This window comes from Pan paniscus, chromosome 6 (assembly GCF_029289425.2).
Source record: "Pan paniscus chromosome 6, NHGRI_mPanPan1-v2.0_pri, whole genome shotgun sequence".
In the NCBI taxonomy this organism is placed as follows: Eukaryota; Metazoa; Chordata; class Mammalia; order Primates; family Hominidae; genus Pan; species Pan paniscus.
In genome coordinates, this window is record NC_073255.2 from 193,178,331 (window position 1) to 193,196,043 (window position 17,713).

The 17,713-nt window shown below is 37.2% G+C and overlaps 1 protein-coding gene across 14 annotated transcripts in view; it reads right to left on the bottom strand.

The window, feature by feature from the left end:
• LMBR1 (limb development membrane protein 1) overlaps window positions 1-17,713 on the bottom strand; it is a 211,411-nt gene that overhangs the window by 51,368 nt on the left and 142,330 nt on the right. For 6 of the 14 annotated variants that reach the window (XM_034965347.3, XM_034965343.3, XM_034965346.3 and 3 more), the window contains 2 exons: window positions 3,937-4,059; window positions 1,607-1,687 (listed from right to left, as the gene is read on the bottom strand). In XM_034965347.3, the coding sequence (XP_034821238.1) occupies window positions 1,607-1,687; window positions 3,937-4,059 (204 nt within the window). The remainder of the gene's footprint in view (window positions 1-1,606; window positions 1,688-3,936; window positions 4,060-17,713) is intronic. The other 8 variants (XM_034965351.3, XM_034965345.3, XM_034965349.3 and 5 more) reach the window with 2 other exon arrangements.

Here is a 17,713-nt window from a genome sequence, read left to right on the forward strand (position 1 = left end):
GGCTAAAGAAAGAACCACCCCAAAATATGAAAAGAAACAGCACTCAACAATCACAAAAGGCCAAAAATAGTTGCTCTTCCACAAGACAGTACAGAATGTCATCAATCACAGGACATTGGATAGAATCTGTGGAACGGTCTTGCCTGAGCAGTGGGGAATACTTAACCCTAGAGGCAATGATCCCCTGGTCCAGCCTAAAAAGTCTTCAGAACAAGACACAATAATATCAAACTGTTTCCAAGTAACTTAACTGCATTTCAGAACAAAGTTCCTCACTTACACAGCTACTATAAGTGGCCAGGCATCGTGGCTCATGCCTGTAATCCCAGTACTTTGGGAGGCCGACATGGGCAGAACACTTGAGCCCAGGAGTTTGAGATCAGCATGGCCAACATGGCAAAACCCCAACTCTACCAAAAACACAAAAAATTAGCAAGCTGTGGTGGCATGCACCTGTGGTCCCAGCTACTCAGGAGGCTGAAGTGGGAGGATCACATGAGCCGGGGAGGCAGAGGTTGCAGTGAGTTGAGATCGCACCATTGCACTCTAGCCTGGGCGACAGAGTGAGACTCTGTCTTAAAAAACAAAACAAAACAAAAAGAAATACTATAAGTGAGGCACCCAACAAGGGTAAAATCTCACCTGACAAGGTAAAATTCAAAATACCTATTTTCTAATCAAAAGTTTCCAGGCATGCAAAGAAGCACGAAAATACCAGTGATTATGAGGGAAAAAAATCAATCAATCAAAACATATCAAGAACTAACACAAATGTTAGAAGTAGCAGACAAAAACATTGTAAGTGTTGTCATAACTATATTCTATATTTTCACAAAGAGGGAGGACACAGATTGAACATGTTAGAGACATAATAGAAGATACAAAACAGGCCCAAACAGGCCCCCAGAGATGAAAACTGCAGATGGTAGAAAAACAAAAAAAAAGCAAAAACCACTAGATGAGATTAAAGGCAGATTAGACATGCAGAAGATTGGTGAAAGTGAAGACACAGCTATAGACGCTAATCAAAATGAAATACGGCAAGAAAAAAAACTGAAAAATAAAGGAACATCCTTCAGCTATAGCCTAAAATACATGTAACTGGAGTCCCTGAAAAGGGAAGCATGAGGGGAAAAGAAAAAATATTTGGAGAAGTAATGGTCAAAAAATTTCCAAATTAGTTGAAAACTATAACCTCCTAGCTCTAAGAAACATGAAGAAAACTACTCTGAGGCGTATCACAATCAAATTGTTCAAAATCAACAATAAAGACATGTTAAAAGCAGATACGGAAAAAAGACACATTAAAAGATAAGTATGACAGATGACTTGTTGGAAATAATGCAAGTGAGAAGGCAATGGAGCAACATCTTTGAACCTTTGAACCTTTGAAAAGTCATTTTGTATATATATAAAACCAAAAAAAGTGAATAAATGTAAACTTATCCTCTCCCCAAACTGTAAGATAGTCTTTATTAATGATTTTGGGCAGGTCAAAAGTTTTAACATAAAGATTTCATAAATTTTCTCATATTTCAGACTACAGTAAAGTCTTTAATAAGAAACCAAGGCCAATACACAAGTCAAGAAAAAAAAAGTACAATACCTAATTTTGTCTTAAGAGTCTTTACATTTTCAAGTTCTTGTTCCAACTCCATTATGTTGTATTCCACCGATGAAGACAGCCCTGTTCAAAGCAAAAAATATTTAGAAGTAAAACAGAACCCCTAACACTATAGAACAGGTAGCCCTTTAATTAAAATCTAAAATAACACATGGCAAATCCTGCTAATCGAAAATAACAACAAATGTTGCTGTGATTCAGAGGAAAGCACATCCATATATTTACCAATTAAAACTTCTTGCTGATTAAACACTACACGTTTCCACAGAGTGATATAATGGACTATGGAGAGTCAGAAGGGAGAGGGTTGGGATGGAGGCAAGGGATAAAAAACGACATATTGGGTACAACGTATGCTACTCCAGTGACGGGTACATTAAAATCTCAGATCACACCACTATACATCCATGTAACCCAAAACCACCGGTACCACAAAAGCTATTGAAATAAGAATATTAAAAATAAACGCTACATGTTTCCTAGAAAATTTCTTAACGTGGTAAAGTTCTAATTTGATCTATTAATAATCTTTTCTTAATTACAAAAGCAACTTGGGTTTACTATAGAAAGTGAAAAAAATCAAGATCTTCTCTTCTCTATCTCACCTCCTTAAAATGACAATTGTGAACAGCTTGGCTGATGCTTCCATACCTTTCTTCACATTCAGAAGCACATTCACACATACATATGTATCATATGCATGTTTTTTATTACATGTTTTACACGAATGGGGTCAGACCTATTACTTTACCATTTGCTTTCCTAGTCAATTATATGTCCAAGTTGACAGCTGAATAACATTCCATAGTACAGATGTACTACAACTTTATTCCCTTTACACATATTCAAGTTTTCAACTTTTTGCCACTAGAAACAGTGTTGCAATAAACATTCTTGTATGCCCATCCACTACATTTTGGTTCTAATTATTTCTGTAAGACAGATTCCCAAAACTTAGATTGCTGAGTAGGGTATGAACAATATAGAAGGTTACTTCCCCCAAATATTGTAATAATTTAATCTATTGTAATAATTTACATTTCTATCAATAGCTTTGAAAGTATCTATTTTCCAGTATCGTCTTCAGCACTGGATGTTATAACTCTTGAATTCTACCGATGTGATGGGTGGAAAATGTTTTCTTCCTGTTACTTTAACATGCATTTCCCTAAATGTGGTTGGACATATTTCTATGCATTTATCACCTGAATTTTCCCTATTCCTATTTTCTGCTTGTTTCTCTAATGGTGGATCTTCGTATTCTTTATATTTTATCTGTTAAATTCTGAAACAGAGAAATTAAAATACCCACTACAACTGTACTTTAAGTTCTCTCAGTTTTTAAGAGTGGTTTTTTGTTTTTTTTTTTTTCATTATGCATTTGCATTTGACTGCTGAGACTGGGAGGTTCTGTTTGCTAGGGTTTTTTTGTTTTTGTTTTTGTTTTTCATCCTAGACTGTTACATCTTCCTTATGAATCATATATTTTATCATTTCATAATGACCCTGTTTGTTAGTCTAATGCCTTTCAACTTAAATTCTGTTTTGTGGATTTTAAGTTCTACTTTCTTTTTGTTTTTACCTATCTTGCTTGCTTACTTACATACATTTATACACACACCTTTCATTTTAATCTTTCTTTTTCTCTTATCCAGCTGAATCTTATTGGAGGTTTCAACTGTATCAGTTAGAGTTCATTGGCTATAGGCAACTGAAATAGACTCACTAGTTAAAACAGAAAAGGAATTCATAAGATAGAACCAGTAGGAAAATTTTCCAGTAAAGAAAGTAGAGCAAATGGGTAGCAGAGAGTTCCAGGTGGCAGAACAGATGGACAGTTTCCTCATATTGTAATAGCTGGGATGACTCAGTCCTGAGTACTCCCAGTCTGTATGTCACTATGAGGAAGAATAAAAGTCTAGGAAGCAGACGTCCTAATGGCATAGCTTAGAGTCACATGTCAGTTTCTTGGAGAGCCGCGAACTTTGATGAGCAGTTCTGCCAATCTCATCTAACCAGGGAAATCCGCAAATCCAAATCAGGTACTTTACTAGAAGAAAGGGCAACAGATGCTTGTAGCAAACATGATAAATACAGGTTGAATAATCCAATCTGATAAACTGTTCTTTAACAGTCAAATTCAGCCCATTTACACTTGGTAAAATATAGAGCTTGCATTCAGTATTATTTTGTATAATAGCTGATTAACTTTATTTTATACTTTCTATACTACTTGTCTTAAGTGATTTTTTTAAAGGTTTTATCTTTATCAAAATGAAGCATGCAAATAGCTCAAAGTGTCAAACACATACGTGGGTTTGCTGTCATGTCTCCTCCCTCCTGAATCCATTTTCCCAAAAGTAGCTGTCCAGCTTGTTCTTCTGGCACTTGTCTTCCTGTTGCAACTTCTGGATTTCCTGCACAAAGCATTCCCACTGTGGCAGGTGAGGACACAAGTGTCTGAGCCACACACCTCTTCACTCCTCCCTTTCTCTCAATATGGCCATAATGCTCATTTTAGCTAGATTGATATTCAATGTCTACATTATTATAACAACCAAAATGCCTATCCACATAGCAAACTATGACCATCTTTCCTTCTTTCCTTAACATTCTTCCCACCCCCAGAATTAGCAATAACTTTTCTTTTACTTAATTTTCTATGTACTTAACACAAATTCAAACCCAAAACATCCTGCCAAAGGTCTTTATTTTCTCCTGTTTTTTCTATTCCTCAGTTATACTATCAACTTCATTTTCTTGAAGAAATTTCCCCCAGTGTCTTTAGACCTGCCCACCCCAGATGGACTGCCCTCTGTGCCTCCTGCACCCTTTCACCCCGGGACTGCCTGCCCGCGTCTCCTGTGGAGCATCTCGTTTCCTACACAGCCCGTATCTTTTCTTGATTTACTCCCTTGCTTAGATGGTGTGTATCCTCCAGTGGCTTGCTAAGAAAAGGTGAATGTGAGGTAAATTTTTAAAGACTATACAAGTCTGAATACTGTACCTTTGCTCTTACATTATAGTTTGATTAAGTATAAAAAATCAAGGTAAAAACTAATTCTCCTTCAGAATTCTGAAGGCATTGCTTCATTGTCTTCCTGCTTCTAGATTTGCTTTTGAGAAGTCTGAAGCTATTCTTATTCCTGTCTTTTTGAATGTGAGCTGCTTGTCATTTCCCTTTTAAACTATGTAGGATCTCTGTCCCCAGTGTTCTTGATGAGAGTCCATTTTCATGTATTGTGTTGGGCACTAGATGATCCCTTTCAATCTCCAAATTCATGTCCTTTAGATCTGGGAAATCTTCATTTTGTCATTTCCTCCACCACATTTTCTCTCCTCAATTTGGAACTCCTCTAAGTTGGACACTGGATCTCCTGAGCTGGTTCTCTAATATTCTTAACTATTCTCTCCTATTTTACCTATTTTTGCCATTTTGACCTATCTTCTGGAAAAGTTCTTTATCTTCCAATCTTTTTGCTATGTTATTTCTAAATTTCAAGGATCCTTTTCTGCTCACTGAATATCCCATTTTTATGGAACCTGGTCTTTCTCATGAATGTCATCTCTATCTCTGCCAGGATATTGACGGATTTGTTTTGAGACATTCTTCTCCCATGCATATTTCATCTCCTCCAAGCTCTCCTGTTTGATGCATATGGGAGGCTTTCCTTGGATATGTGGTGAGCCTTAGTTGTCTGCTCATATTTAAGACTGAAGCAGTAGGAGGGCGGAGCAAGATGACCAAATAGAAACCTCTACCGATTGTCCCTGCTGCAGGAGCACCAAATTTTAACAACTACATACAAAATAGCACTGTCATGAGAACTAAAAACCAGGTGAGCACTCACAGTACCTGGTTTTAACTTCATACAGCTGAAAGAGGCACTGAAGAGGGTAGAAAAGACAGCCTTGAATTGCCGATGCCAACCCCTCTTCCATCCCCCAGCAGCGGCCGTGTAGTGTGGAGAGAGAATCTGTGTACTTGGGGGAGGGAGAGCACAACAAATGGGGGACATAGAATTGCACCAATGCTGCCCTGTCACAGCAGACAGTAAAGCTGTGCTGGGCTCAGCCACTGCATGTCCACAGAAGGAGCATGTGGACCAGCCCTAGCCAGAAAGAAATTCCCCATCCCAGTGGTCAAAACTTGAGCTTCTCAGCAAGCCTCACCACAACGGGCTACAGTGCTCTGGGGTCCTAAGTAGACTTGAAAAGCAGTCTAGGACACAAGAACTGCAATTCCTAGGCAAGTCCTGCTGCTGGGCTGGGCTTAGAGCCAGTGGACTAGGGCAGCATGTACCAGACACAGTGGCTAAGGGAGAGGTTGCACCACCTCTCCACCAACCCCAGGCAGCAGAGCTCACAGCAAGGAAAGTGACTCCTTCCTTCTGCTCGAAGAGAGGAAAGTAAAAAGAACTTTGTCTTGCATTTTGGATACCAGCTCAGCCACAGTACAATAGGGTACTGGGCACAGTCATGAGGGCCCCATTCTAGGCCCTAGCTTCTGGATGACATTTCTAGACACACCCTGGGCCAGAAGGGAACTGGCTACCTTGAAGTGGGGGACTCAGTTCTGGAAGGATCCATCACCTACTGACTAAAGAGCCCTTGGGCCCCAAAGATCCAGGAGTGACATATAGCTAGTATGCCATGGGCCTTGCTTGGGAAGACTCTGAGACGTGCTGGCTTCAGGTCTGATGCAGCATATTCCCAGCTGTGGTGGCTACACTGAAAGACTCCTTCTGCTTGAGAAAAGCAGAAGGAAAAGTAAAGAGTACTTTGTCTTGCAGCTTAGGTACTAGCTTGGCCACAGTGGGGTAGAGTATCAGGTGGGCTCTTGGGGCCCCCGAAACCAGGCCTAGGTTATTGAACAGCATTTCTAGACCTACCCTGGGACAGAGGGGAGCCCACTGCCCTGCAGGGTGAGTCCCAGGCCTGGCAACTTTCACCACAAGCTGACTGCAGAGCCTCTGGACATTAAGTGACCACTGGCAGTGGCCTGGCAGAACTCCCCATGGGCTGGCAGTGGTAGGAGCAGGGAAGAATAGGAAGGTCTTCGTCTTGTGGTTTGAGGGTCAGTTTAGCTGCAGTAAAACGGAACACCAACTAGATTTCTAAAGTTTCTGACTTCAAACTCTGCCTCCCAGACAGCATCTCTGGACCTGCCCTGGGTCTGAGGGAACTTTTTACCCTGAAGGTTAGGACACAAACCTGGCTGGCTTCCCCCACTACTAATCGTAGAGCCCTAGGGCCTTGAGAGAACACAGGCAGTAGCCAAGCAGTGTTTACAGTGGGCTTTGAGTGAGACGTAGTGCTGTGCTGGCCTCAGGTCTCACCCAGCGTAGTCCCAGTGTTGGTGGCCACAGGAGTGCTTGCATCACCCCAACTCAGCTCTAGGAAGCTCAGCACACAGAGATGCCATTTGTTTGGAGAAAGTAAAGGAAGAAAACAAGAGTCTCTTCCTGGTAATCCAGAGAATTCTTCTGGATCTTATCTAAACCCACTGAGGCATTAGTCTGCAAGAACCACAGCATTATTGGGCTTGAGGCCCAAGTTCCTTTGAATATCCGGAAAGCCTTCCCAAGAAAGACAGGCACATACAAGCCCAGACTGTGAAGACTACAATAAATACTTAACTCTTCAATGCCCAGACACTGACGAATATCCACAAGCGTCAAGACCATCCAGGAAAACATGACCTCACCAAACAAACTAAATGAGGCACCAGGGACCAATCCTGGAGAAAAAGAAATATATAACCTTTCAGACAGAATTCAAAATGGCTGTTTTGAGGAAACTCAAAGAAATTCAAGATAATACAGAGAAGAAATTCAGAATTTTATCAGATAAATTTAACAAAGAGATTGAAATAATAAAAAAGAACCAAGCAGAAATTGTAGAGTTGAAAAATGCAACTGACAAACTGAAGAATGCATCAGTCTCTTAATAGCAGAACTGATCAAGCAGAAGAAAGAACTGGTGAGCTTGAAGACAGGCTGTTTGAAAATACATAGTGGAGACAAAAGAAAAAAGAATCAAAAAGAATGAAGCATGCCTACGATAGCTAGAAAATAGCCTAAAAGGAGCAAATCTAAGAGTTATTGGAAGCAAAGAGGAGGCAGAGAGAGAGAGGTAGGAAGTTTATTCAAAGGGAGAATATTAGAGAACTTCCCAAACCTACAGAAAGATATCAACATTTAAGAACAAGAAGGTTATAGAACACCAAGTAGATTTAACTCAAAGACAACTACCTCAAATAATCAAACTCTCAAAGGTCAAGGATAAAGAAAGGACCCCAAAAGCAGCAAGATAAAAGAAACAAGTAACATCCAATGGCACTCCAATCCACCTGGCAGCAGACTTTTCAGTGGAAACCTTGCAGGCCAGGAGAGAGTGGCATGACATGTATAAAGTGCTGAGGGAAAAACACTTACACCCTAGAATAGTATATCTGGTGAAAATATCCTTCAAGCATGAAGGAGAAATAAAGACTTTCCCAGACAAACAAAAGCTGAGGCATTTCATCAACACTAGACTTGTCCTACAAGAAATGTTAAAGGGAGTTCTTCAATAGGAAAGAAAAGAATGTTAATGAGCCATAAGAAATCACCTGAAGATACAAAACTCACTGGTAATATAAGTAAACACAGAAAAACACAGAATATTATAACACTGTAATTATGGTGTGTAAACTACTCTTATCGTAAGTAGAAAGATTAAATGACGAACCAATCAAAAATAATAACTACAACAACTTTTCAAGACACAGACAGTACAGTAAGACATAAAAAGAAACAACAAAAAGTTTAAAAGTGTGGCGACGAAGTTAAAGTGTAGAGTCTGTATTAGTTTTCTTTTTGCTTGTTTGTTTTTGCAATGTGTTAAGTTGCCCTCAGTTTAAAATATGGGTTATAGGATAGTATTTGCATGCCTCATGATAACATCAAATTGAAAAACATACAATGGATACTCAAAAAATAAAAAGCAAGAAATTAAATCCTACCACCAGAGAAAATAACTTTCACTAAAAGGAAGACAGGAAGGAAAGAAGAGAAGACTATACAAAACAACCAGAAAAGAAGTAACAAAATGGCAGGAGGAAGTCCTTACTTATCAATAATAACACTGATCGTAAATGAACTAAACACTCCAATTAAAAGACATAGTGATTCAATGGATAAAAAAGCAAAACCCAATTATCTGTTGCCTAAAAGAAATACACGTTACCTATACAGATACGAATAGATTGAAAATAAAGGCATAGAAAAAGATATTCCATGCTAATGCAAACAAGAAAAGTACAGGAGTAGCTATACTTATATCAGACAAAATAGATTTCAAGACAAGAAATGTAAGAAGAGACACAGAAGGTCACTACATGATGATAAAGGGGTCAATTCTGCAAAAGGGTATAACAATTGTAAAGATATATGTACCAATGGAGCATCCAGATATATAAAGCAAATATTATTAAAGCTAAAGAGAAAGACCTCAATACAATAACAGCTAGAGCCTTCAACACCCCACTTTCAGCATTGGATAGATCTTCCAATAACAGAAAATCAAAAAGAAACATCAAACTTAATCTGTACTGTAGAACAAATGGACCTAATAGATATTTACAGAACATTTCATCTAATGGATATCAGAATAAACATCCTTCTCCTCAGCACATGGATCATTCTCAAGGACAGACCATATGTTAGGTCACAACACAAGTCTTAAAACATTCAAAAAATTGAAATAAAGTCAAGTATCTTCTCTGGCCATAATGGAATAAAACAAAAAATCAACAAGAGGAATTTTCAAAACGATACAAACACATGGAAATTAAACAAAATGCTCCTGAATGACCAGTGGGTCAATGAAGAAATTAAGGGGTAAATTGAAAACTTTATTGAAACAAATGATAATGGAAGCACAACATACCCAAACCTACAGGATGCAGCAAAAGCAGTACTAAGAGGGAAGTTTATAGCTACAGGTGTCTATATAAAAAAAGAGAAAAAACTTCAAATAATCTAATGATGCATCTTAAAGAATTAGAAAAGCAAGATCAAACCAAACCCAAAATTAATAAAAGAAATAATAAAGATCAAAGCAGAAAATAAATAAAATTGAAATGAAGAATACAAAAGATCAATGAAACAAAAAGTTGTTTAGAAAAGTTGACAAAACTTTAGCCAGACCAAGAAAAAAAAGAGAAGATCCAAATAAAATCAGAGATGAAAAAGAAGACATTACAACTGACGTCACAGAAATTCAAAGGACGGTTAGTAGTTACTGTGAGTAATTACATGTCAATACACTGGAAAATCTAGAAAAAAATGGACAAATTTCTAGACACATACAACCTACCAAGATTGAACCACGAAGAAATCTAAAACCTAAACAGATCATTAATAAGTAACGAGATCAAACCTGTAATAAAAAGTCTCCCAATAAAGAAAACCCCAGGACCTGGTGGCTTCCCTGCTGAAGTCTACCAAACATTTAAAAAAGAACTAATACCAATCCTATTCAAACTACTCTGAAAAACAGAGGAGGAGGAAATACTTCCAAACTCATGTTAAGGGGCCAGTAATACCCTGATACCAAGACACATCAAAGAAAGCAAACTACAGACCAACATCTCTGATGAATATTGATGCAAAAGTCCTCAACAAAATACTAGCAAACCGAATTCAACAACACATTAAAAAGATCATTCATGATGAAGTGGGATTTATCCAAGATGCAAGGATGGTTCAACATATTCAAATCAACCAATGTGATACATCATATCAATGGAATGAAGGACAAAAACCATATGATCATTTCATTTGATACTGAAAAGCATTTGATAAAATTCAACATCCCTTCATGATGCAAACCTTTAGAAAATTGGTACCTTGGATGGAGCGAAAATATATGGGGATCAAACCATTATATAAACAGGATTTCCAATCAATTCTCTTATGAAGTAGCTCACTCTACTTCATCTGGTGGTGCCACTTTTTGAGACTTTTGGGGATTCTGGGGTATAAATTTATAAATCAAGCACAAATGACTTAGGATTTAGCTTCCTTGGGTCTGTGAAACTGGTTACTCAAGTCCGCTAAATTTTCTCAGGTCTTCTAAATTCCAAAATTTTATTGTGATTTTCTCCTCTCAACTCATCATCTTTTTAGGTTTATGCCTCTCTGAACCTCAGTGTTTTCATCCGTAAAAGGGGGTGTATCTATTAGGACACTATATACTGAATCAGAAAACTAAACCTAAAGTAGCTTAAAAATGAGGAAATAATTTCATATAATGAGAAGTTTAGACACAGAGCAAACTTCAAAGAGGATTTTCCAGCAGCTCAACAGTGACATCAAGGGACTAAAAGTACTGCCATCCTCAAGGTGACAGGAAGACTGGTGCTCTTTCTCTTTTTATGTAACTTTGTAATTTCTGCTCATTATATTTGCTCTTTATTTCTTCATTTTCTTCTTTCCCAGCTAGTGAAACTTTAGTTTATCCTTTTTGCCCATGTTAATTTGGCAGTTCAATGGTTACTTTCACATTTTTAATACTCATACTTAGACATACTTTTCATTATAATATCAGCATCGCACAGTCCTAGCCCTACAGGGATGCTTTTCTGAGTAACTTACCCCACACCAAAGTGAAACTCTCACAACGCTTTAATCATTCTCTCACTGCTGCCCACCCATGCCCCCAACTCCTGGATCTTGCTGCGACAGTTTTAACAATATTTAGTTCAAGACTGTTACCAAATGTTTCTTTCAATATGGAAGTTAGAATAGTGCTTGGCATAAATTAGGTGCTCAATATACAGATATAAAATGAACGAATGAGGGAATGCATAACAGATGAATGACATCTTTGGGAATATATGAATTTTTTTTTTTTTAAGAGACAGGGTCTCACTTTATTTTACTGCCCAGGCTGGACTCGAACTTCTGGGCTCGAGCTTATACTCCCACCTCCCGAGTAGCTGGGACTATAGGTGCATGCCACCACACTCAGCTGAGTTTTTAACTGCAGTCTTTATTCCTCCCTTACAACTATGGGTACTATTCAGCAACCAGTAGCAGGTTGCAAATGGGAAGCTTGATGTTGATCTCTCTCTTCTTTGTCTGGAATTTTTCTATGTGAAAGTTTGTAAGGGCTTTTTCTTTTTCCATTGTTCTTGGAATTCAGGAATCTTACAAACTAAATCCAACTCTTTTTGATTTTCTATTGAATAATCTTGCCTAGGAGTGTGTGGCCTTTTAACCTGAACTCAAGTCTTTCTTAAGCTCATTGATATTTTCTTCTATTTTTTATTTACCTACTTTTCCTAGTTGTTCTTTTCTCTCCTTTTAGATGCCTATTATTTACATTCAGTATCTTAGCTCTGCACTTCATGTCTATTTTTCATTAATACTTTCCTTCTTTTTGTACTTTTGGTGTGTGACACAAAATAGTTCTTCCCCTTGATTCTGCAAGATGATTAATTCAATTTTTGAAGGACTATATTAGTATGCTATTGCTGCTGCTACAAATTATCATAAAGTTTCTGGCTTAAAACAACATAAATTTATCGCCTTACAGTTCTGGAAGTGAGAAGTCCTAAAATCAAAGTGTTAGCAGGACTATAATCCTTCTGGAGACTCTAGGGGAGAAATCATTTCCTTGTCTTTTCTAGCCCTTGAGGGCCACCTGAATTCTTTGGCTCATGGTCCCTTCCTTGAGTCACTCCAACCTCTTCTTCCATTACCAATGTCTCCTTCTCTGACCATCTCAGCCTTCACTTATACCAACTCTTGTGAGTACAGTGGGCCCACTACATAATCCAGAATAATCTCAAGATCCTTTACTTCATCCCATATGCAAAGTCACCTTTGCCATGTAAGGTAACATATTCACAAGGTCTGGGGATTAGGACTTGGACATCTTTAGGAAACCATTATTCTGACTACCACAAAGACTATTTCTTTTTTTGTTTGTCTATTAAGCTTTTTATTTTTTTCAAGTTCTCGGCATCAGTCTTTTTCTGTTCTAATGACATTTCCTTGGACATTCTTACTACTTTTGAGGATTAGGTATGAATTCTTATTTGTCTCTCCCATTAATTGTTAACTCAAGTGGGAACCACTTGTTCTAGATATTCATCTTGGTCTTCTTCACTGAACCTTAAACAACTGGTAATTTTTCTCTATCCACCTCTGTTGTTCCCTTCATCTCTAATCAGGTCAGACAATCCCTCAAACAGTGACAAACCAGCTAAAAGGTACAGCAATTCAATTATGTTCCTAGGGGCTAGGGACCAACTGGCCAGAAAAACTGATTTAGGAGGAGGAAACCTCGCTGGGTCTCTCTAGGTGCAAAGAGTGGTCCTTTCTCAAAGGGAGAGACTGAAAGGAGGATTCAGAACAGCAACGCAAGGCCAGCAAGATCAGACAAACCTTTGCAACACAGGGGCAAATGCAATCTCACTAATGGAATTCAGAGGACTCTTTTTCTAAGCCCCTTTGGGGAATCACAAAATTCCAGTCTTATCCCAGGTTTCTAGGAGAAGTAAATCCCATTCCCTTTGCAGCTCCTTGCTCACTTCTGCCCATCACTGAAGAGACAGCAATCGAACACCCTCTCTTTCGAAGAACCTGAGATCTCAAATCCACTGAAACGTTTTATAGTATTTTCAGAGTTCATGAGTTTTATCACTTTACTTGTTAATATGTAATTGATATATTTATGAGAGGAGGGATAAAGCTAGTACAGAAATATTCTGGTAATGTGACACAAGCTACTAAACTTTGATTACAAAGTTAGTTTTGAGTTTGAGTTTCTGGCAGCCACAGCAAAAGGGGAAGCAATTAAGTTACATAACGAATGAGTATTTCCATATTATGTGATTTACAGAAAGACAGCACAGCTCTGTAAGATTTTCAGGTGTCTTTGAATCAAAGTTTAAACTACATAATAGTCTTAGTAATAAATATATTTTACTTTTATCTCCATTCTTTATCAATTAAACTGTGTATCTGTAATTAATGCTCATTTAACTTCTATATCTCATTGACTGGAAATTCAATTCCAAACTACATTCATTCCCCATCCATGCAAAGATTTATTATTCTGGTAACCAGTTGAAGGCTAGAAAAAATAAGCTCATGAGTATTTAGAATTTCAAATGAGAATGGACATCAGAATAGGAAGTATTCCTGATGCCAATTTGAAATTCAGTGAAAAGACAAAAATGCCTACTTTGTGGGTATGTTTACAGAGCTCAATACAAATGTCTAGACCACTCAATGTATGATTCTTCAAAGGAAAATAACTAAAATGGCATTTCTGAAATGCTGTGCTTTTATTTGCAGGTGATATAACACTAGGCACACAATAGGTAATTAATAAATACTGACTGACTTGCATATAAAAATCAAAACTACATTCTTGTCCTCAAATAAATCATACTTTTATTAAATGACTAGATTCATCTGGGATGACACATTATTCAAGGACAAGACCACTCTTTATTATAACAGAGCAATACCTAAGGGAGAAATGTAAGCTTTTTTGAGTAAATATTTCATTATAAATGACCAGAAGGAAACAATGACTATCGTAAGAAATTATGACATACTGCAAACAAATACTGAGGCATTATGTGGATTTAAGTTATACCAAAAATTTAAAATATCCCGAGGAACTGCATTATCATTACTTTATTTCCAAATGAATCTAAAATGTCCAGTGTCAGCATTGTCTAGTCAATAAGTCAAACTGGTAGACAAAACCTGTTTAGACAAGTCACAAGAAATAAAAAGGGATTCTCCAAGAAAACCACAAAGCAGCTCATTTAAGGTCAATTTAATGGTATTATTCTGTTTTTCTTCCAGCCCCAACATAAGATTTCACTACCTCAAAGGAAATTGTAAGAGTATCTATTTGCATTCCCCTTAGGTGATTGGCAGTTCAACACCAATTAGTTCAAAATTACACTGTTAACTAACATGCAATAAAAACAACACCTTTCATCTTTCTTACATAGGTAAGAATAACTTCAGAGCCAATAACTTTGATCAAGTAAGTATTTTTGATCCTGCCCCACCCGTCTCTTTGGATTCAGGAAAACTAATAGCTGAAGGCAACTTTTCCCAGCTTTATTCTTAAGCTGAAAAACTAGTGTGGTATTAAAAATATTTTGCTTCCAAGATAACAGAATTTCCCAAAGTCCAGTATTTATTCAATAACTAAGCTGTCCTTACAACTTTCTTAATATATAAGACAGCCTTCATATATAAAAGGAGAGGTACTAAGTATTTAACTTAAAATATAAAATGTATTTTTAAAAACAAATACAAATTTCCAATTAGATCTGCAAGCCCTTCAAATAATTGATGCAATACAATTATCTCCCTAAACAATTCAGTGTCCTAAACTTAGTCTCATAATGAATACTATTTGGAAGTAGATACCTCTAACATAAACAGATTGATGTTACATTTAACTTTTAATTTACCATATAACCAAAAAAAAGTTTGATTAGAAAATATTATCCAAGAAGCTCTTTAAAAATTTGATTATACTTATTACTTTAAATTTGACCAAAGTGATCTCTATCACAAAGAATGTGAGGTCACTCAAATACTATAAATTATTTCTAATCACTTAGACAAACAACTTTGTTGTTAAAGCCCAAATCTCCTAATATCACAGAGCAAACAGTTTCCATCTCTCTAAGCAAACACTACTTACTGTACACCACAGAGCCAATGCTGATTAGGCAAACTCCAGAAAGCATGTGAAAACTGAAGCCAGGACATTCAAATCTCTAATGTATCTATTTCAGCATGAACTAACACTGTTACTATCTACAAAGGAGAGAGTCAGCCCATACACTCGAAAACTCTGTATCTATGTCTATTCCACTTGCAATGCTAATAATTATTAAAATAATAGTTTCTTTTTACTTCTGACATATCCACAAAAATATGGCTATTGACCTAGTAATGTGAGACTTTTGAGATCCAACAAAACTGTGAAAATGCAAATATGCTTTCATTACTAATGACTGCAAGATAGAAATTGTTAAACAATCAACTTTAGGAACATTATATAATGCTAGGTACAATTAAAACAATGGTTTGGCTTTTTTCTACTTTAGATATAAGCTACTAGATCTAAACTAGATAAGATGTTAAGATAATTTTTAAACTTTTATGTTTATATAAGCTACTATTGGGAATACCATCACCTATCTAAGTTGTAGTTGAGAAAGTAGCTCGGGTATATTAAATTCATCTTCTACTACACAAATTTGGATTTTTTTTTCTTTATTGAGGCGGAGTCTTGCTCTGTTGCCCAGGCTGTAGTGCACTGGCATGATCTCGGCTCATCGCGACCTCTGCTGCCCAGGTTCAAGTGATTCTCCTGCCTCAGCCTCCTGAGTAGCTGGGATTACATGCGCATGCCACCACGCCCAGCTAATTTTTGTATTTTTAGTAGAGACGGTGTTTCACCATGTTGGCCAGGCTGGTCTTGAACTCCTTACCTCAGGTGATCTGCCCACCTCAGCCTCCCAAAGTGTTGGGATTACAGGCGTGAGCCACTGCACCCAGCCAATTTGGATCATTTTTATAGAATAACTCTCTATATATATATATTTCATAAAATATATGATATTTAACTCATTCTATAGTTCATTATTCCTAAGCATTCCTCATTTACTGATTTTATATTAGCATATATCTCTGGTAGTCACCTCATTTCATCTTGCAAAAAAATAATTTCTTTGGGCCACATTTTATTGGCATAAATTGTGAATAACGGCCCAAGAAGCTGAATAAATTATAACAAGGAATTTCTGACCATTTCAGATCCTTGGACACAAATGTTTTTTATTATATTTGATCACTTTTCACGCTAATACCAGACATTTCTCAAAGTGGCCCAGAGTCTGATAAATTCAAAATATTCTCCCTTCAGTGATGTAACTAACAGCAAATAGTATTTGTAGGATTGTCATTGCCAGAACCTAGAAGAATGCCTAGAGAAAGCCAAGATGAAAGTAATTTAGAGGACAGAAGAGAATCTGGCATGAGCTTCCATATATCATTAAGTGTGTTATATGAAAGAATGTAATGACCAAATTAGCAAAACACCTTGCCAATGATAACTGAAAATGCCTCTGACAGACTACTACTCTGAGATAGTCTAAAGAAGCAACTGCTCTAAAAAAGCAACCATAAATGCCACCCTAAACCTTGGCACCTTCATAAAATTCCCTGGCAAATTCAACTTGGTTATAAACAGCAAGATTCAAGGACTGATGATGACACTAAGTGCTTCTGACAGGTCACAAGTTCTACAAAAAGCTTGTATAAGACATGTCTTGTTTTTTTTCAATCCCTTTATTTTTATTTTTTAGGATAAAAAGGTATTCCAATCTGACACCCAGCAAAAATGAAACAACAATATCATCTGTGCTCTTAAGAATAAATAATTAATACAAGCTTCAATGGTAAGGACTTTTTTGTTTTTTTTAGATGGAGTCTCGCTCTGTTGCCCAGGCTGGGGTGCAATGGCGCGATCTCGGCTCACTGCAACCTCCCCCTCCCAGGTTCAAGCGATTCTCCTGCCCCAGCTTCCCAAGTAGCTGGGATTACAGGCACCTGCCACCACACCCCCTAATTTTTGTATTTTTAATAGAGACCGGGTTTCACCATGCTGGCCAGGTGGGTCTTGAACTCCCAACCTCAGGTGATCTGCCTGCCTTGGCCACCCAAAGTGCTGGGATTACAGGTGTGAACCACTGAAAAGATGAGAATCAAGCAGGAAAGTAACTGCCATAAGAAATGATACACTAACTTTTTATCATGAAGATGAAAATAGTATCTAAAGAAACTGAGTTGAATTATTAAGTTCAAAGACTACAATATTTTAAAATAAATTAAAAGAACTCCGGAGGTTTTGAACTTAAACAACAAAAAATAATTTCTCTTCATTATGGTACTACTTCCAAAGTTACCCAGTACACCCATAGGCTATACACACACAAAAGCTGATTATTTCAATTAATGCCGTTGCATTACTTAAACATTTAAACATGTT